Consider the following 19,643-nt stretch of genomic DNA (forward strand, 5'->3'; position numbering starts at 1 on the left):
GACGGAGTATACAGATATGTTCAGCTTCGGGGTATCTGTCGTATGGGGATACGTACTGACTGTTCCATTCAACTATGAGCATCTAGTATTGATGGATTTGGTCGAGGCACGGGACTCCCACGTGCCATTTCGCACTGAAATTGTCTCATTTTCAAATTCATCAGTCAACGTCTTTGACCATATTGAATTCATACATCTGTTCATCATGCGACGAAATGCATTATCCCCATCAAGTTCATTTCAAATTTCTCCCAAGCGGCGACGCATTGGTTACAGGTTCTCTGGCTCATCGCAGAGTATGCCTGGCATCATAGACCAAAAACTCATTGATGGCTCTCAGCGATCACGAGAGACCAATTCTTTCTCACAAGAAACGTCATCGACGCAGGAGCCTGGTTCATATAGGCGTGATGTTGAAGATCATTTAGATGCATTTGGTGAGTATAATTCACACTGCTCAGATATTGCCATGCTCAAAATTATCTAGACCTCGAGTTGCTGGCCCAATCCAGCGGAATTGAAGCACCACCCCCGCCCCCACCAATTCGAAGAGAGATCCCACACTTCGAAAATATCCCTATTTCCGTGCGAGGCATGGTGCTGGTTTCAAAGGATGCACTGCCGGACAGATATCGGGATTTGTTCCCATTCCCACTGTTCAATGCCGTGCAGAGCAGATGTTTCGACTCGGCATACAATTCTGATTCCAATCTGGTCCTTTCTTCGCCCACAGGAAGTGGAAAGACGGTTATCACGGAGCTGGCTATCTGCAGACTTCTCAATGTGTTGAAGGATGAGCGGTTCAAAGTCGTTTACCAAGCCCCGACCAAATCGCTGTGCACCGAGCGATTTCGCGATTGGAATATCAAGTTCGCGGCTCTGGGTCTTAAATGTGCGGAATTGACTGGAGATACCGAGTATACGCAGCTACGGGGTGTGCAGAATAGCCAGATCATTATCACTACCCCGGAGAAGTGGGATTCTATGACCCGGAAGTGGCAGGATCACATGAAGCTGCTGCAGCTGGTGAAACTCTTTCTCATCGATGAGGTTCACTTTCTCAAAGAGTCCAGAGGTGCTACACTTGAAGCTGTGGTGTCACGCATGAAGAATATCGGTTCGAATGTTCGCTTTGTTGCTCTTAGTGCCACGATCCCGAATTCAGAGGACATTGCGACTTGGCTGGGGAAAGATGCCACTAACCAGCATTTGCCAGCTCACCGAGAGCACTTTGGCGAAGATTTCCGGCCGGTCAAGTTACAGAAGGTTGTTTATGGATACCAGTCAACAGTGAATGATTTTGCCTTTGACAAGATTTGCGCCTCCAAGTACGTTTTTCCTGTCAGTATAATGGATTTGCGATGCTTACTTTCTTGCAGATTGCCTGATATTATCGGAGTGCATTCATGTCAAAAGCCGATCATAATTTTTTGCTGTACTCGCAACTCATCTGCTGCAACTGCAAAGGAGCTTAGTCGTCTGTGGAACATGACGAACCCACCTGCTAGGCTCTGGAAAGGCCCGACCAGACAAATTCGAGTTAACAATGAAGATTTGAATAGTATGCGTTTTGATAATATTGTCTTTGAAACACTTCTAATGTGACATAGCCACAATCTCCGCGGGAGTCGCGTTCCATCATGCAGGTCTTGGTCCGTCCGACCGACACGCCATTGAGCAGGGGTTTCTCAACGGGCACATCAACGTGATATGCTGCACTTCAACCCTTGCTGTCGGTATAAATCTACCTTGCCACCTAGTGATAATCAAAAATACGGTCGGCTGGCAGGAAGGCGGCTGCAAGGAATATTCAGATCTCGAAATGATGCAGATGCTCGGGCGTGCAGGCCGACCCCAATTCGATGACAGCGCCGTTGCAGTCATACTCACCCGCAAGGAACGCGTACCCCACTATGAGAGACTGGTCTCCGGAACCGAGAGTATTGAAAGTTGCTTGCATCTAAACCTGATAGAGCATCTCAATGCCGAGATAGGATTGGGAAATGTCACAAACCTCGAAACGGCTACCAAGTGGCTTGCTGGGACTTTTCTTTTCGTGAGACTCCGTCGGAATCCGACCCATTACAAGCTCAAAGAAGGGGCCAGTCAGGAAGACGAAGACGAGTTGCTCCGACAGATCTGTGAGAAAGACATCAGTCTTCTTCAGGACTGTGATCTAGTCGAAACTGAGACTCTGCGCTCGACTAAATACGGCGATGCTATGGCTCGGTACTACGTTCGGTTCGAAACGATGAAGATCCTGCTTGGGCTGAAGCAAAAAGCAGAATTGTCGCAGATTGCAAGTATTGTCATTCCAAAGAAACACCTTGTTCTAACGAATATAGCTCGATGTCATTGTCCAAGCCGAAGAGTTCCGAGAAATCCGTTTCAAGGTAGGTGAAAAGTCTCTTTACAAGGAGATCAACCGGGACCAAGGACTTCGATATCCGATCAAAGTCGACATCGCTCTCCCAATTCACAAAATCTCCCTTCTTCTTCAGTCTGAACTGGGTGCAATCGAGTTCCCATGTGGAGACCAATTTCAGAAACTCAAGTTCTCCCTCCAACAAGACAAGAACCTCGTATTCGCCCATGTGAACCGATTGATCCGATGTGTAATTGATTGCATGATCGAACGTGAGGACTCCGTGTCCATCTTGAATGCACTGGAGTTAGCTAGAAGCTTTGGTGCGAAGGTTTGGGATCAGTCACCCCTCCAGATGAAGCAGATCGAGCAGATCGGAGTAGTGGCCGTTCGAAAACTTGCTGCTGCTGGGGTTACAGGCATCGAGGAACTCGAATGCTTAGAAGCTCATGAGATCGAGATGACTCTCAGCAGAAATCCCCCTTTTGGCACAAAGTTGCTCTGTCGACTGAAGGAGTTTCCTAGGCTGCGCATTGATGTGAAGATGACTGGAAAAGTTTGTTCTCGATAACTGCATGAATTCATCCATATTACTGACCATGGTTATTTAGGATGTGAAGAATGGTTCAGTCACTATTGGTTTCAAGCTTGAAGTGGCGTTCATGAATGAAAAGATTCCAGCGTACTTTCTGGGTCGACCAGTCTACATCTGCTGCTTGACCGAGACATCCGACGGTCAATTGATTGATTTCCGCCGGATAAGGTAGTCAAGGAAAAGTTAAGAGCAAAATATTTGATTGCTTACATTCATCCAGTGCAAGCAAACTCCATCACGGTCTAGAGATTACCCTCGCTGCGAATCTGAGGAGCGCGAGTCAATACGTCGTATGTCATGCTATGTGTGACGATATTGGTATTTTCCGTCTGAAAATTGAGTGCAGTTTGGACTGCTAACCAGGAGATAGCCGGAACTGCAAGACAAGCCGAACTGAAGTTCAATCTCTCCTCCCATCTCCCAGCAAAGCAAGCTAGAACAAACGACCAAAGAAGCATTGAGAAGCCTGGTATAATTACAAGCCAACAGCCTCAGAGTTTATTGAAAGAACAGCCCAAGGCATTTGTTGAGGCAGACTGTTTTGACGGTGACGACCTGGGCCTGGATGACTTTCTGTTCGACAGTCCGCGTCCAGACAGGTCAAAGAAAATTGCTTCCATGAAAAATACACAAATCGAGGAAGAGGACTGGATGTCTATTGATAGCAGTCCGAGCTCACGAAAAACAACGGAGGCCCAAAAAGCAAAAGGTGACAAGTGGATCGCTGATATGGGACCACAGGAGCAGGAAGAAGACGAACCTGCCCGGCTTGCCAACGGTAATTGGGCCTGTAACCATAAATGCAAGGACAAGACAAGGTACGTGATTGGCCAAATTAAGATCAACCTTGCGCTAATGAGGCCAGTTGCAAACATCTATGCTGCAGAACAGGCCTTGAGAAGCCTCCTAAGCCCGGCAAGAAACGTGCTACCGCATCCCAGAAAGCCGATGGGTTGAACCAGTTGACATTGGCGGCTACAACAACCAAGAAGCGCTCCGAAAAGGATGTCCAGAAAGAGAATCGCAAGTCTGCAGCTAGGAAAAAGGCCACTGAAAGTGAGTATTTGAGCCCGTTGAAGGGACAGGAGAAATCAAAGAAATCGAAGAAGCCCAGCACAGGAACTGGAGGAAGCAAAAATGCGGCCCCGTCTTCAAGCAAGTACCAAGCCGTCCAAAGCTCTTCGAAAATAACTTCCAGTGACTATGGTGATGACGAATTCAGCGACTTCCCATCCCCGTCGGAGCTTTTCAAAGATGCAGGGTTCAAACAGCCCCTTTCGATCGAAGTTCCGGAAAATGGAGCAAAATCCAAGTTCTTCGTCGACCTCACAACACCAAGCGGTGATCCAACCCCAGAGACTACAGAAACTACAGAAACTACAGAAACTACAGAACCAACCGATATTTCAACGGAAGGAATGCCGGCATCTCCAGAGAACACCCACAAAAGTCACAGCACTGAGCTATGGACATACCCTACTTCATCTCCTCAAAAGGAAATCTTCACCAGTGCAGATAGCATCAAAAGCTCGGCACCAACTGCATCTGCACCATTGACTGCGCTGTCCGGGAATACTCCTCACCTGAAACGAAAGGCGGACAGCATCAACGAAACAAAAACTGAGCAAAGCAGGAAGAAAATTGAGTGGCGCCCAATGAATGTCCCTGCGACGAAGCATGATGACGACCAACTAACCGAATCTGAGGGTTCTCCCGGATGGGAGGACGTGGACCGATTGTTGCTGGAGGAGTTCAAAGATATTGTCAACTTCTATTAATTCTCAATTTATAATATAGTGCTACTAGGATCAGGTTCACTTTACTTTATGACTGACTGACCATGACACCAGCGCTTTATTTTAGGGATTTATATTCTTTGTTTGATCCCCGTTTACAATGCTTACTGAGACAATATCCATACTTGATTTCCCTGATTTCCCATTATTGTTGATTATCAAGACGGCACGTGCCAGGCCCGTTTCCCCCGCGATTTTTAACATTTGGGATTTGAATTCATGCAATATACTCGTTGACTCCATTTCCCGTTCAAACTTGAACTCATTTTTCTCTTGTAAATATCACAATGGTACGAGCGGGCAAGCGCCAAAACACTCAACCTCTGGAGGAGACCTCTGTAGCCCCCGCAACTTTCACCGATGGCCTCCCCCTCCCCAAACTGATCGTATTCGACCTGGACTACACCCTATGGCCATTCTGGGTCGACACGCACGTCAGTGCTCCCGTCAAGGCGCGCGACAACAATTCCCGTATCGTTGACCGGTATGACAAACCCCTCTATCCACGAGCAGTACCAAATTAACCCACCCAGATGGGGTGAATCCTTCGCTTTCTACCCAGCCGTCTCCTCCATTCTCTACGCCTGCAAGAGCCGTTCAATCCCTATGGCCCTGGCCTCGCGTACCCATACCCCCGATTTAGCGCGCGATCTGCTCAAAGCGCTGCACGTCATCCCGACCTTCTCGGATAACCCTGGTGCCAACACCCGTACTACTCGCGCATTGGATTACTTCGAATTTATTCAGATTTTCCCAGCCAATAAGACACAGCATTTCTCGAAGATTCAGCAGGCTAGTGGGTTTGAGTATGAGGAGATGCTTTTCTTTGACGATGAGGCGCGGAACCGGAATGTCGAGACGGAGTTGGGGGTTACATTCTGTTTGGTTCGGGATGGTATGACACGCGAGGAAGTTGATCGGGGTGTTTGGGCATGGAGGAAGAGAAATGGGATCAAGCAGAAGATAGAGGAAGAGCAGTGAGGTACACTGCTGAACTTGATGATTGTTTACCTTTTGCTTTTATTAGATTAGACTAGATACCCGAATAGCTATGAACCTATTTACATATGAATGCGAAAGCTATAGAAAGAACAAAGTATACTCATGGGCCATGGTAGAGTAGATCGATTGGATCTGGTTGAGTTGCATCCAAACTCCGCAATCCCCGAATCCAACGTCGAACTTGACCTCTAAACATCTTAACATCTCCACCTCACATAACAACAATGGCCACCCTCAAGCCACCCCCAGCGCAACATCGCTCACATACACCAACGGGTCCACCAAAAGCCCCCGTCAAAGCCGATCCCACCTCCACAATCGCCGACACAGCTGTTTTCCAAGGCAAATACCCCGTAACCATCGGCGCGAACACAGTCATCCACCCGCGCGCGCGATTCTACACCTACGAAGGCCCTATCATAATCGGTGATGGCTGCATAATCAGCGAAAAGGCCATCATTGGTGCGCCACCAAGTACATCTTCACGAGGATCGTCACGATCACCTTCACCATCCCCCTCACGACCAACCTCAACAGACCCAGAATCACAAGCACAAGAACCACCGCAAAGCCCAAAACCTGAAAGAGACCTCACAACCCGCCTCTCATATTTTGTAACAATAGGTCCTCAATCAACAATCCGGCCAGGCGCCCACATCCACTCTTCCGCTTCCATCGAAGCACTCGCCACAATACACCGTTACGCGGACATAGGTTCACACGTGAAGATCTGTTCTGGGATTGAAGTTCCAGAGAATAACGTCGTGCCGGATTGGACGGTTGTGTGGGGATCTGGGCTTGGGCAGCGGAGGAGGCGAGCACGGGGAGCGAAAGAGCCTGGACCGGCTGTTGTTGTTGCGGCGCAGGTTACGCAGACTCCTGTTCCGGGACTGGCGCCTGAGGGGAAGGTTATTGAGGATGCTAGGTTGATGGTGTTGCAGAAGGAGAGGGAGGTTTTGGCGAGGATGATTGTGCCTGCTGGAGCAGGAAAGAAGAGATGAGATTCTTGAGATACATACAGTACATATTAGAGATTATAGGTCATATTCTGGGATATTTGGTTAATAGCCAACATGCCTACTAAGGAACTCTGTAATAGAAGACTGGTGTGACCTTCAACTGGCTGGTTGATAGTGAGCGAGTGATGAGACAAAACCGTTTGGTTTGATGATAGGGGTTGATGCAGCATCAGGTCGTATGAGAACTTGAAGTCTTAACTAGTACTCTTGTGAATGGTATTGTGAACTTAAATTTCAAGAGTTGCCTGAGATGTCCGAAGACAATTTGCGAGATCACGATAACTGGCGTAGAAGACATCTTTGGCTGAAAAGAGTGGAATGATATAAGGAAAGGATAATGGGATAATGGGATAATGCAATGAAAACTGTCCCCTCACTCGTCAACATCATATTGATTCTCCGATGTTTCATCCCTAACTTGACAAGCAACACGATAGCTGATACTTGAATCCTCGAAAGAGGTACCTAGTAGGTATAAGCTGGTAACCTAATTAGGCACTCAGGGACTCAAGTAAATACCCTACTAGGTAGTATTAAAGAGCTGGACAAGTAGATAGAAGGAAAAAGAGATTGTTCATGATAGCTAGGGGTGGCAGTACATAGCATTTGAATCTCGAAGACGCCATACATGAAATAGATACAAATAAAGAATCGACAATACAGCTAAGATGAGCCTCCACGAGACTGTCCACCACCTCGCATGCGTTTACCACCACTGGCCCCCTCGTTAGGAGCATCGGCGGCATCGTCCCGGTTCCGTTTATTTCCCTGAGGGATGAATTGACGGGCCTGAACATTCAGAGCACCACGGGTTGCTGGACCTGCTTGTCCCTGGTTTGGAGATTGCGAGGAGTTCTGTCCACCTCGACCTTGTCCACCGCGGCCACCACCGCGACCTCGTGGGAGGCCAGTGCCGCGCTGGGCCTGGTTTTGGCCCTGTCCCTGTGATTGTTGTTGGTCACCTTGCTGCTGACCATGGCCGAAGGGGTGCTGCTGGCCGCCACCGCGACCACCGCGACCACCTCGTACAACTGGCAAGCCCGATTGAAGGGCCCTGAGCATGCCAGGTGGAGTATTGCCCGGCGGCTTGGTAGGCAGAGAAGCCGGTTGCTGGGGTTGTTGATCATTCTGCGATTGATCGAAAGGATTCGCGGGTGTTGTGTTTTGGTTCACACTCTCCTGCGTGCCCACTTGGGGCTTTTGTTGGCTAGCTGGCTGTTCAGTAGTAATTCTTTGGTTATTGGCCACCACGGGTTGTGCTGCGCTCAGTACAGGGGCTGTCACTGGCGCTGCAGCAGCCGGCGCAGGCGAAGAAGGCGGGGCAGAAGAAGAAATAGCAGGAAGCGGAGCAGGAGATGAGACGGCAGGAGATGAGACAGCAGGAGATGAGATCCCCCCAACCTTTGTGACTGGCGCAGCCTTCGCCGTTTTAGCTTCCTCCCAAACCTCACCAACGGGCCTTTGAGGGGTCTCCGCGGCCGCTTTTTGAACCACATCGATCTTGGCTTGGGCCGACCTGAATCGACCTTCGTTCACACTCAAGCGAGCGGCATACTTCTTCTCATTGAGTTCCACAGCAGATTTCACCTTGTCCCCAAGTTCCGCCTCATGACTCTTCTTCAACGCATCTCTTTCCTCGTTGAACCTAGCCTCCGCTGACGCCAACGCTTCCGCATCCACAGCAGTCGCTCCTGAGGCTTGGGCTTGGGCCCTTTCTTTTTCCTTTTCCTTAGCTACCCCGTTCAGGATGTTATTTCTAACAATAGCCCGAATGGTTTGATTTTTGGAAACAAGCTCCCGGGCCTGGGCGTCTGTGAGCTCCGGGATATCTGAAGAAACACCCTTGGAAGGTGTCGCGGGCGCGGCAGGAGTCGATTGCCCTTCAGTCGAAGATGCTTTTTGGAGCTCTTGAGCATGGGCCGCACGAAGTTCCGCGACCTTGCCATTGTAAATCTCTTTGATCTTATCGACACGTTCCTTGACTTTGCTATCTTGCTCGGCTTCTTTGGCTGCAAGGAGGCTGTCCTTTTCAGCTAAGGCAGCTTCCAAGCGTTGGATCTTTGCCTCCAGCTCCTTGACCTTTTGCTCATCCACGGGCACAGCAACGGCTGTTGTGGCCGTTGGGAATTGGGAGGCAGGGGTCGCGTTAACCTTTGTGGCTTCGGGCGCAGCTTCAGTTGTGCCAGCTGGCGCAGGAGCGGCCGCAGCAGAAGCATTGGCCATGGTGGCCTTCAAGCTCTCTAATTCAGCTTTGGTCTTGGTCAGCTCCTCCTCAAGGACCTCCTTCTCTTGCAAAGCGGCATTAAGTTCTGTTTGCCTGGCGTTCAGACGTCCAGTCAGCTCCTTTGAACGAGCCTTGAACTGTTCACCAATCCTGTTACGCTGCTCGGTTAAACGGTTGGTCGCATCTGCCTCCGCGTTCTGAAGCTGCTCATCGAGAGCTGCCTTCTGCGTCTGCAACTCATCTCGAGCCGATACTGCCTCATCCCGTTCTTTCTCCAGGGTGCTGAGTTTTTCCTTGAGGGCCTCCATTTCAGCGGGATCAACTCGATCGTACTTCTGAAGAATATTCTGGATGCGCTGCTGGTAATGATCGCGGTCTTTCTGCAGCAGCTGCATCTCGCCGTCCTTTGCTTCCAGGTTTCCTTCCAGCTCGTGGATCTTGGTCTCCAGGGGCTCGATCTTTTGGCGGAGCTCATCAAGCTGATAAGTTTTCTCTGCAAGAGCTGCTTCAGTCTGTTTGACTTGGTTGCGAAGAGTGACACTGCTTTCGCGGAAAAGATTGAGCTCGTTAAGGGTGTCCATTAGCTTGTTGTGGTTGAGGGTATTGTGCTCGGAGTCAGCAGCAGCACGTCGCTGCTGTTCCAGCTTCAGTCGAGTCTCATCAAGCTGAGACTGGGTGTATTCGAGTTGTTGACGCAGTCTCTTTCCTTCTTGTGTCGACAGGTGGTACTGGACCTCCACGATCTCTTTCTCCCGGCGCAGGAATTTGATGACTTCCTGAAGGCCCTCCAGGTTAGGAGCGGAGTTTCCATCATCGTTTTCATCGTCATCAGGGACATTTGCACGGTCACGCTGGAGAGCGCTGATCTGGGTACTGATGTTCTCCAACTGGGTATGTAAAACGGAGTTCTGGTGGAGAACTTCCTCGCGGCGTTTGTGCAACTCAGTCAGCTCGTTCTCGTAACGAGCTCTCTGCTCAGACCAACTTTCCTCTTTCTGAATCAAGTCCTTCTTGTAGGTTTCAGACTGGGTTCGCATTTCCACCAGATCAAGCTTGAGCTGATTGGCCTCGGCGCGAATATTCTGAACATTTTTTGCAGCTTCGGCGTGCTTCACAAGCTCAGTCTCGTAGTTTTGCTGGGCATGCTGAGCAATTTCAGCCTGGGCTTTCAGGTCTTCTTGATGGAACTGAGCAGCAGCGACCTGTCGTTCGTTCTCATCCTTGAGGCGAGCAATTTCCGATTCAAGGGTAGCTTTCTGTTCCTCAAGATGACGTGTAGCATCGCCTTGCTCATCACGTAGCTTTGAAAGTTCTGTATTGGTGGAAGAAAGCTCCGAAGAAATCTCTTCGATCCGAGTCTCCAGATCTTGAATTTTCTTGTCCTTCTCTTCGATAAGACGATCCGTCTCTTCGCGGTACATCGCATTGGTCTCAGCCTCGGCCTCCATGCGTTCCTCGGTTGATTGACTGATATTCTTGTATTCTTCAACTTGTTCCTTAGAATGGGCCAGCTCTGCCTTGGCAAGATCGAGGTCACGCTTGAGTTCGGAAACCTCGATGGCGAGTTCTTGTTCCCGAGTCAGTCCGTTAGCATCCACTTCCGCTTCCTGGGCGATATGGAGGGCATCAGCAGGCGCAGCAGAGACGCTCGGGCGTGATTGCATGACCAGAATACGTTCCTCGGCGCTCTTGAGCTCAACAGTGAGCTCGTCAACACGGGACTGCAAGTGGTCGCGGGTAGTCTTGATGGCAACCTGCTCCTCTCGAATTGAGCTCAGGCTAGCCACAAGATCATCAATCCGTTTCTGACTTTGTTCGTGCTCATACTCACGGCGCATGGCCGCTTTCTTGGACTCTTCCGTCTCGTCATTCAACTTCCGCTTAGTTATTTGCAGTTCCGATTCCAGGCTCTCCACACTGGACTGGAGCCTCCGGCGAGTCTCACTGTCTGCATGCTCACGTTCGTTCATCATAGTTTGCAAGCTGGCATTCATGTTGTCAAGTCGACTGCGTTCGTTCCGCATATTCTCGCCATCTTCGATCAATCGCTTTTCAATGTTCTTCCAAAGATCTTTTTCCGCCTTGAGATTGGCGTTTTCTCTCTGGAGGCTCTCCACCAGTCCTTTGGCCTCGACCAGGTCCTCGGCAGCTTGTTGTGTCCGAAGGTCCTGACGGTTGGCATTCTCAAATAGAACCGAGTATCGCTTCTGTAGGTCACTGTTCTCGCTCTTGAGCATATTGAAATTGCTTTGAAGGAGCTCGGCTCGTTGAGAAGCTGCTGCAAGTTGGCTGCTAGAGCGACTGATTTCACTCAAAAGCTCGCTGTTCTTCCGAGAGAGTTCATTGACCTGTTGTCGTAAAGCTTTGTGATCAGTTGCACTCTCCTCGCGGAAAGTGTCAAAGTGTGCTTGCACCTTGCGAAGCAGGTCGGCGTAGTCAGTCGAATCTTTCAACTGGCTATCATTTGCACCAGGGGGAACGGCACCGAGCGGCATTGATTGAGAGAACAGAGATGTATCACCAATTGCTTGTTTCCGGTGCATTAGCATGCTGCGGAATGTGTCACGCTCCTTGACGTAACTCTTAGACTGGGCGAGGAGGTTGGCAACCTCATCCCGGTAGGTTTGAACGCGAACTCGCAATTCCTTAAGCTCCTCAGCTTCTTCTTGCCTCGTTGCATTCTTGACTTGAGCTTCCTCTCCCTCCATTTTGTCACCAAGCTCTCGGAGCATACGGCGCAGCGTCACATTCTGCTCTTGCAGGTCGTGGAGATCCTTGAAGCTGGTCAGATGCTGGCTGATGAAGCGGCCGGTTGAGTTCAATTCAGTCGAAGACTCTTCAATCTCCTGGCGGGCAATTTTTTCGAGCTCCTCGCGATCATAGTCTTCGCCCTGCTTGGCCATGGCCACTTCCAGGGCAAGACTCTTGACCTGTACGCTCAGATCACGAAGCTGTTGCCGGAGAATGTCACCTTCACGGAGCAGGCCTTCTACTTGACCCTGCCATTTCCGCGCTTCCTTGGTTGCCTCGTCACGTTCCTTGCCTGACGATTCCAGGAGGTCGGACATCTCCATCACAGCATTCTCGAGGCGGGTGTGATCTGCACGAAGCTCGTCAATCTCTGGCTTGCTCGACTCAAGTTCTTGCACCATTTCGTCGAGAGTTGAGCGCAACTCCTGGTTGATCTGTTTCTCTGTTGCGAGGAGTGATCGCATCTTGTCATATTCGGAGTACATCTGAGTAAGCGAAAGGCCATTTTTGGTTCGACCGGTTCTTGGGGTGAATGAGCTTCCAGGCGTTGCTGGTCGGACAGGTGTTGTAGGTGCCATGCCGTTGATGGATCTTGCAGGGCTCATGGAGCGGTTTCGTGCTCCTTCCGACTCAAGGTTGGATATGGAAATTTCAAGTTCAGCGACGCGGCGCTCGGCAGCCTCCTTGTCATTATGTTCGGCCTCGATTTCCACACGCAGACGAGAGATCTCCTCTGCGGCATCAGCAGTGGCCTTCTCCAGCGAGAGTTGGCACTCTTGGGCTCTTTGCTTGGCATTCTGTGCAGCAGACCCTTGGAGCTCGGCAAGTCGGTTGGCACTATCTAGCTCGTTACGGAAGGACTCCGCGGCTTGGATTGCTTCCTCCTTGAGCTGTTGAATGTTAGAAAGAGACTCTTCATACCGTTGCTCGGTCTCGTCCAGGCGGCTCTTCAGGGAGTTTTCAGTGCGCCTCAAGGCATCAATGGAAGAGTTTGCCTCTTCATTTTCGCGCTGGAGCTCCGCGATGCGAGCATTTTTTTCCTTGCGGAACTTGATATGCTCGGCATTCTTGGTTTTCAATTCGGTCTCGAACCATTCGTTGTTTTTCTTAGTGAGATCTAACTCTTGCTGAATGCTTTGCTCGCGGAATCGTGCGCTCGCGGAAGCAGAATTGGCATTCTGGAGGTTTTGCTCAAGCGTCGAAATCTCACGGCGTAATTCAATGGTTTTCTTGTGTTGAACGGACAATTCCTCTGCAAGTTTGTCGTGGGCAGCGGATTTAGATTCCAGCAATCGAAGGGTATCTCGGTTCGATTCCTCGAGGGATGTGATGCGCGACTTCAGGGAGCTGACTTCGCTTACATTAGAAGTGGAGGAAGATTTGAGTTTCGAAATCTCAGCCTCTAATGTGCTGCGCGTAGATTCTGCTAGATATCAGAGTAAAGTCCATATCTCAGGATTGAAAGATCAAACAATTACCAGATTCGTGAAGCTTTTTTCTTAGCTCTTCAACTTCAGTGTGTCCCTTTTCTACCGTGCTCTTCAGCACCTTGATCTTAGACTCGTTGCTGCGCACAGCATTTTCGAGCTCAACCTCCAAGCGTAGTTTGTCCGACTTGAGTTCATCGTATCCGTGTGCCTTGTTGGTAATGGATTGAAGAAGTTCGTTGACGAGGTCAACCGTCGGGGCTTCGGTAAGCGATGTAAGGGTGGTGGAAGACAAAGAGAAATGGGAGGCGAGATAAGGAATGTCAATAGCGGTATCCGCCATGATGAGCGAGGGTGCTAGCAGCTAGGGCTGCGAGGCCAAGGGAAACGCAAGGCCGTCTTGCAAAGCAATATCGGCCTCGAGGGTTCCGAAACGCGCTGCTGCGCACAGCTCTGAGATGAACACGAAGCGCAGCCAGGGAAGGCCTAGATCATGACGCGCACAAAAAGAGTGTCGTGTCGTAATTGGACTGGAAGCGCCAGTGGATCTATGGGGAGGAAGAAAAATGGCGTCGATGGAGATGAAGTGAATTGAAGGTCAAGGGCGAGTTCCAGCCGCGACAGCATTGCTTTCAAAGGCGGCCCCATTTCACGTGACTAGTCCCCAAATTTACTGGAGCCTCAACTACGTTACCTTCTTTCTTCACTTTACTTTCCTTCAAATTTTTCTTTGATCACCTCATATCCAACCAAGGTGATCGCCTTCATTCCCATCATCTCTTTCTACTTCACGAAATCCATTCATACTGCGCCTTGCTGCATCGCATTTTCTTATGATATCGATCGTTTAATCGGAGCTCAGTCCAGCTCGAAACATTCCGGCTCCTAACTTCATCCTTTACGACCTTTCTCGTCCCACATTTAGCCTTCTCATCCCACGTCTGTGTTCGAAAGATCTCAAATTTTAGCCGCAATCATGTCATACCTTCAAAACCAGCTCAAAAACTTCAACACTCAGGTGATGGAGTCAGCGAACCGCATGCCTCAGCAGAGGCGCGTGGCGAACAACCAGCCTGCTCAACCCGCCTCCGCCAGCAGCTCACAGGTGCCATCATCCGTGCCGACTCCGTCATCGTCTGTTGATGTGAAGAAAAAGAGGCACGATGTCGACATCGTTTACTCTCAGCCGGCAAACACGGGCACGGGAAAGGATATCATGACTCAAGTCCTTTTTGCGATCGAGCACATGAAGAGCAAAAGCGTACCGCTCAGACTTTCCGATATCATTTCATATCTCTCCCTTCAAAACCGCCCGAATGAACAAGCCTATGTTCTCGCTCTAGCAAGAATTCTGAAGTCACACGAGAAGGTGGAATATGACCCCAGCGGCGCCAACGGCGAAGGAACCTATAGTTTCCGCCCTCCACACAACATTCGCAACTCGGAGCAGCTTCTTCAGCAACTCCAGGCGCAGACCACCGCCGCCGGAATGAATGTGCGAGAGCTTCGGGAAGGTTGGCCCAACGTTGAGGAAGCTATCAACCAGCTGGAGAAGGAGGGAAAATTGCTTGTGACTCGAAACAAAAAGGACGATCATGCTAAGATGATTTGGGCGAACGACCCGTCGCTCATCGAGCATTTCGATGATGAGTTCAAGCAAATTTGGGACAAGATCAAGATTCCCGACGCGCAGGCTGTCAAGGAGGAGCTGGAGAAGGCTGGAATTACGCCTACGAACAAGAACAAGGTGACAAAACCTCGACCCAAGGCTGAGACGAAGAAGGTGAAGAAGCCTCGCCGCAGCGGAAAGACTACCAACACCCACATGATGGGTATTCTGAGAGACTATTCCCACCTGAAGCGGTAATGGGTCTGTTGACTCAAAATCCTCATATCCTCGCGTCAGGCTTAAAAAGTCTTTCGATTTGCATTGCATCGGCGTTCTGAAATTGTCTCTAACTCGCATCAATCTTTATATTGGGACCAAACCCAAAAGATACCCAGATAAACTATCAAATTAATTATCAACTTCATTTATACCTCTATACCGGTACACCTGGACACCAGTTCAAACTTTGAAATAAGACGAAGTCTAAGGCTTTTGTAATTCATCTACAGAGGTATCCAGAAGAACTGCCAAGATTTAGGTACAACCGAGACCAACCAACCCAAATATACAGGACATGGAGCTACAAAAAATTCAGAACAATAAAATATCAATGATTCCCATTCTTCACGCCCTCGGTCTTCTCCAAATAAGCCAGAAGACCTTCAATCGTGCAAACCTTAATGCCCCACTTCTTACCAAATGCAAGACAAGCATCTCTGCGCATCATACCATTATCTCCGGAAATCTCGGGCACACCCTCAACAACCTCTCCACTCTCCACAAGCTCCGCAATAACACCAACCGGTGCCTTTCCAGAGAGGCGACAGAACTCCACCGCAGCCTCGGTGTGTCCCTTACGCTCGCGCACGCCACCAGGACGCGCCTGGAGAGGAATAATATGGCCAGGCCGACGGAAAGAGTCAATAGTAGCATCTGGAGAGGCGAGAGTGCGACAAGCGAGTGCGCGATCTTGGGCAGAGATACCAGTTGTCACGGAGTCATCGCTTGAGTCGATTGTGACGGTGTAGGCAGTTCCCTTAGGGTCGGCGTTTTCGGCTACCATCTGCGGGAGGGCGAGACGGGTGGCTATGTCGGGGGTAATGGGAGCGCATATTAAACCGCTGGAACAGTTAGCTTGTAATCAATCAAGGGACATCATGGCCCGTCCGGAACGAAAAATGTCATTCGGAAAAAGAGGTATTGTATCCTGCCTTGCCAGAGTTCACCGAGCCGAGCTGGGTAGCGGGGCATGTGCTTACCTTGTATGGCGCACCAGGAAGGCCATCTGGGCCGGCGTGATGGATTCCGCTGCAATTATGAGATCTCCTTCATTTTCGCGATCGAGGTCGTCGAGGACAATGATGAATTCGCCATTCTCTGAGTGAGTCACCATTAGTCAACCGGGCGCAATTGAACGCGTCGTGTCGAGGGGATGGGCCGGAAGAGAGGAATAGGTAGGCTGGCAAAGGTATGCACTCACTGAAAGCTGCAATTGTATCCTCAATGGAGTCGAATTGGTGTGCGATTTCTGTCATGGATGGCATCTTGGATGGTGGGTATGGTTTATCGGTGCAATAATTTGCCCCTCACTTCGCAATTTGGTAATTGAAATGAAAAAATAAGGACTGAAGTTAGTTTAAAAACCTGGGAGAGGCAAAAGGAAGTGCGTGTAAAAATTTCTTAAAGATTAGAACCAGAATTGTTCGAGAACTTTGCCTCAGTAATGGCTTACAACTGTATTAGAAATGCTCGTGATCGAATTCGGGTGCGGGGAGCCGGCACCGGCGGTGAGTTTGCCCGGTGTAACGTAACCGCGGTTGCTGACTGTATTCACCCCGATGCCGAAGCCGACATCCGACATCCGATATATAGTCTGAAGTTTATCTGGTACATCAAGCTAGACAGACTTAGAAGATCACCAGTCCCGAATCTGGTTCATTCATGTTCGTCATAATAAGCTTTCAGGGTTTCTAGTCTCATAGAGAAGGCATTCAAAGACGCCCGCAACTGGAAAATGAGTGCATTATATATAGCTCGCTAGAACAAAATAGTCAGATCTATATGCTTCCAAGTTTGATGATGGCAGGCATGGAGAATCTGGTGCAATGTATCGGAAATTTCCACCATGAAGAAACGCTGCAAACAATAAGTGAAAACAGATGATCTAAATCAACTCATGCCGTCCGTCCCCATCCATCGTACCTCGTCCGCTTGTCTCTCCAAAGCCCGCCGCATGGTATCTTCGTATTTTCGCTCTTTCTCCCATTCGTCGCGTAGTTTATGCCGCATGGCTTCCCTTGTCTCTTCGTCAACCTCGGCATGCATGAACCACTCGTCTTCTTCATCATCTTCCCGATTCGTATCTGCGGGAATGGAAAACTTGATACGTCCAATACGTTCTCCGGTCCACACCAGTAGCTCATCACCAGTGAGGTTTCCTCCAGTTGGGAGAATCTTGCGCGCGACTTCACTGCTGTTATTTTCAGGCTGTGAACTTGGCCAAAGCCCTCGGGGTTGTGAGTCGTCAGCTCCAGATTGTTCGGAAGGTGGCTGGCTGCTTCGGAAGAATGGAAGTTGGGGCTGGGAGGTATTGATGTTCCATCGGCGGACTTCGGCGCGGCCATTTCGCTCGACCCATTTGATATTCCCTTCAGAATCTGAATAGACAATACGATTTCCGTGAGAAGCTACCGATAGAAGCTTGGAGCTAGCCGCGCTTTGTCGATTTTTATGTTGCAGTACCAGGGCGGACGATCTGTCTGATGGGCGGCTTTGGGGATCCTGAGAGGAAGAGCTGAGGTTGTATAGCTCCAGTGAGCCTCTTCCGTTGTACTCGCCACACGCGACAACGTTGTGAGATGCAGGGTAGTCCGAGTCTTTGAAAACGGGGAATCGGGGCTCAGGTGCGGATGTAAGACCACAAAGACTACCACCAGAGTGGACGGTGCTCTGCAGACGAGGGAAAAAGCGACGATCGTAGCAGAGGATGCTGGGAAATCTGCCTGCAACAAGAATGCTATTCACATGCGGGGCGGGTGGATGGAGAATGGACAGAGGCCCAGGCTGGAAGAGTGGCGCATAATTAGTATCGTCTGATGGGCCTGGACTTCGAATCCGATGGGGAGGTAGCCCATTCGGTTGAAGCTGCAGCCGTGGGGAGTCTGAATGAGAGAATATGTCTAACTCAGGCACCAAGGGAGCGGAATTCTCCTCACACCGCAGACTGATTGCTTCCTCTTCTTCAGTGGCAGGTAATCTGGCGTCGTGTATTTGAAGGCTGAGCGTCGTGGCTAATGTTAGTGGAACAGAATAATCGGTCTCCTGAGAGAGTGCAAAAATCGACCAGGGATAGCGCTGCTGTGAGATCAATTTCAAGGTCTCCAGATCGACCTCATTGAGAACATTTCCAACCGCCAGGTATGCTCGGTGCCGGAAGGAGTCTACACTGACTCCTTCGCCCAAGTTAATAAACTCAAGCGAGGATTTGGAAGGGGAATGATCTCTCCGTCGGGAAAGGTTCTTCATGAGGAGGCCAGGTTCACTCATGCCCAGGATCTTGCCTTTGCTTGATTGTGAATCACCGCAATGAGAATGGTTAAGATCCCAGATGCAGACACTTCCGTCTTCTAGCGGTGCAACGATCTTATTTTGCCTGGCAGAACTCCAATCCTTGAGCAAACCCATACCCTTGACTTCATGTGGTGTACGCTTTCGGCCTGCTCCATTTTGAATCATTGGCTGTTGTACCCAGGACAAAGACATGGGCCCATGGCGGGCAATATACTCCGAGTACCAATCGACATGTTCACCTTCAATCGAAGACTCCCATTCAGATGCCGCCCTTGCTCTCTCACTCAACGACAACCCTCGAGGGTCGTTCGGGACAGCCTCGTCTAACTGCGGTGGAGGTGGTTGAATTAGTTCGCGCAGCGAGGTTTGTCCCAAAGTACTCAAAGAGGCCGTCGAATGTGTGAGGAGGCTCTCCGAGGTTCGGCCCGCCGGACGGGAAGATTGCAAGGCAGCCCATGATTGCTCATAGCAGTGCAGCTTCCACAAGTTATTATCGCGGGCAAGGTCGAAGAACTTTTTGGAGACAGATTGCAGCTGCACCTTCTCTTTCGGGGTGAGGACTGATTATGGTGGAAGTTATCAGCGGGCGTTTTTTTCTCTTTTCTTTTTTCTGCATAGTGGGTGCGGGGAAGAATTCGGGGGAGTTTCGGCGGCGCTTACGGTCGATGACTTTGGTTAGGATCTCTACCGGCAGCTTGTCCATGAGGGAGGCCTGGGAAGTTGCAGCATCGGGGGCAAAGGAGAAGAAGGAGGAATATTGAGCGGGGCCTATTATGTTTCTGCAAAGTTCCAATCGCTCTTCCCCGCGATCTGCAGAAGCTGTCACGTGGCGATGAGCATGGCAGGACAAAGACAAAAGAAAGTAGAGAGAATAAAGTGAAAGCAGAAAATGGTTGGTCGAATTTATAGTATACGATTTCCTGATGTAGGACAAAGTCACAAAAGTGGATGAATATTGATGTGAGATTGAAAGGGGATTCAATCATTCAGCTCTGTAGAAAGCGGTTCCCCGGTAGTACCTAGTAGGTATTCCCGGGGAGTAAATAAGCAAATTGATTGGGCGTTTTCTCTACAGCAAACCAATGCAGAGAATAGAAATTATATACATTAAACAATACATAAAACATTGATGAGGCATCCTCAGGTACCTAAATAGTAAACCCTTGGTTGTGAGGAGGGGTTAGATATCCCACGGACGCCTACCAAACCCTAGATACCCTTCCCCACTAAGTCGTGAGTGATCGTAAGCGATTAAAAAAAGCAGGTAACATAAGTTGAAGTGATG

General features: G+C 49.8%; 7 protein-coding genes across 7 annotated transcripts; 4 read left to right on the forward strand and 3 right to left on the reverse strand.

Annotated features, from left to right (window-relative positions):
- Window positions 1-298: 298 nt before the first annotated feature.
- N7520_000956 (uncharacterized protein) lies at window positions 299-4,738 on the forward strand (the record flags this gene model as incomplete). The annotated part of the gene is made up of 9 exons (XM_057134891.1): window positions 299-437; window positions 488-1,328; window positions 1,380-1,561; window positions 1,611-2,308; window positions 2,346-2,921; window positions 2,977-3,128; window positions 3,181-3,278; window positions 3,331-3,738; window positions 3,801-4,738. 9 exons carry the CDS (start codon window positions 299-301, stop codon window positions 4,736-4,738), a joined length of 4,032 nt encoding a protein of 1,343 aa, XP_057000827.1.
- Window positions 4,739-5,043: 305 nt separating this feature from the next.
- N7520_000957 (Mg-dependent acid phosphatase) lies at window positions 5,044-5,737 on the forward strand (the record flags this gene model as incomplete). Its single annotated transcript, XM_057134892.1, has 2 exons — window positions 5,044-5,240; window positions 5,290-5,737. The coding sequence occupies 2 exons, from the start codon at window positions 5,044-5,046 to the stop codon at window positions 5,735-5,737; spliced, it is 645 nt and encodes a 214-aa protein (XP_057000828.1).
- Window positions 5,738-5,982: 245 nt separating this feature from the next.
- N7520_000958 (transferase hexapeptide domain protein) lies at window positions 5,983-6,759 on the forward strand (the record flags this gene model as incomplete). The annotated part of the gene is made up of 1 exon (XM_057134893.1): window positions 5,983-6,759. The coding sequence occupies one exon, from the start codon at window positions 5,983-5,985 to the stop codon at window positions 6,757-6,759; it is 777 nt and encodes a 258-aa protein (XP_057000829.1).
- A 681-nt stretch (window positions 6,760-7,440) lies between these two features.
- N7520_000959 (putative filament-forming protein (Tpr/p270)) lies at window positions 7,441-13,522 on the reverse strand (the record flags this gene model as incomplete). The annotated part of the gene is made up of 2 exons (XM_057134894.1): window positions 7,441-13,175; window positions 13,231-13,522. The coding sequence occupies 2 exons, from the start codon at window positions 13,520-13,522 to the stop codon at window positions 7,441-7,443; spliced, it is 6,027 nt and encodes a 2,008-aa protein (XP_057000830.1).
- A 633-nt stretch (window positions 13,523-14,155) lies between these two features.
- On the forward strand, window positions 14,156-15,046 carry N7520_000960 (transcription factor TFIIE subunit TFA2; the record flags this gene model as incomplete). Its single annotated transcript, XM_057134895.1, has 1 exon — window positions 14,156-15,046. One exon carries the CDS (start codon window positions 14,156-14,158, stop codon window positions 15,044-15,046), a length of 891 nt encoding a protein of 296 aa, XP_057000831.1.
- A 349-nt stretch (window positions 15,047-15,395) lies between these two features.
- Window positions 15,396-16,332, reverse strand: N7520_000961 (3,4-dihydroxy-2-butanone-4-phosphate synthase RIB3; the record flags this gene model as incomplete). The annotated part of the gene is made up of 3 exons (XM_057134896.1): window positions 15,396-15,909; window positions 16,048-16,165; window positions 16,269-16,332. The coding sequence occupies 3 exons, from the start codon at window positions 16,330-16,332 to the stop codon at window positions 15,396-15,398; spliced, it is 696 nt and encodes a 231-aa protein (XP_057000832.1).
- A 625-nt stretch (window positions 16,333-16,957) lies between these two features.
- Window positions 16,958-19,061, reverse strand: N7520_000962 (uncharacterized protein; the record flags this gene model as incomplete). Its single annotated transcript, XM_057134897.1, has 2 exons — window positions 16,958-18,918; window positions 19,019-19,061. The coding sequence occupies 2 exons, from the start codon at window positions 19,059-19,061 to the stop codon at window positions 16,958-16,960; spliced, it is 2,004 nt and encodes a 667-aa protein (XP_057000833.1).
- Between the last annotated feature and the right edge of the window lie 582 nt (window positions 19,062-19,643).

The sequence above is a fragment of the Penicillium odoratum genome (assembly GCF_028828045.1).
Source record: "Penicillium odoratum strain IBT 22623 chromosome Unknown utg000001l_segment0_segment0, whole genome shotgun sequence".
In the NCBI taxonomy this organism is placed as follows: Eukaryota; Fungi; Ascomycota; class Eurotiomycetes; order Eurotiales; family Aspergillaceae; genus Penicillium; species Penicillium odoratum.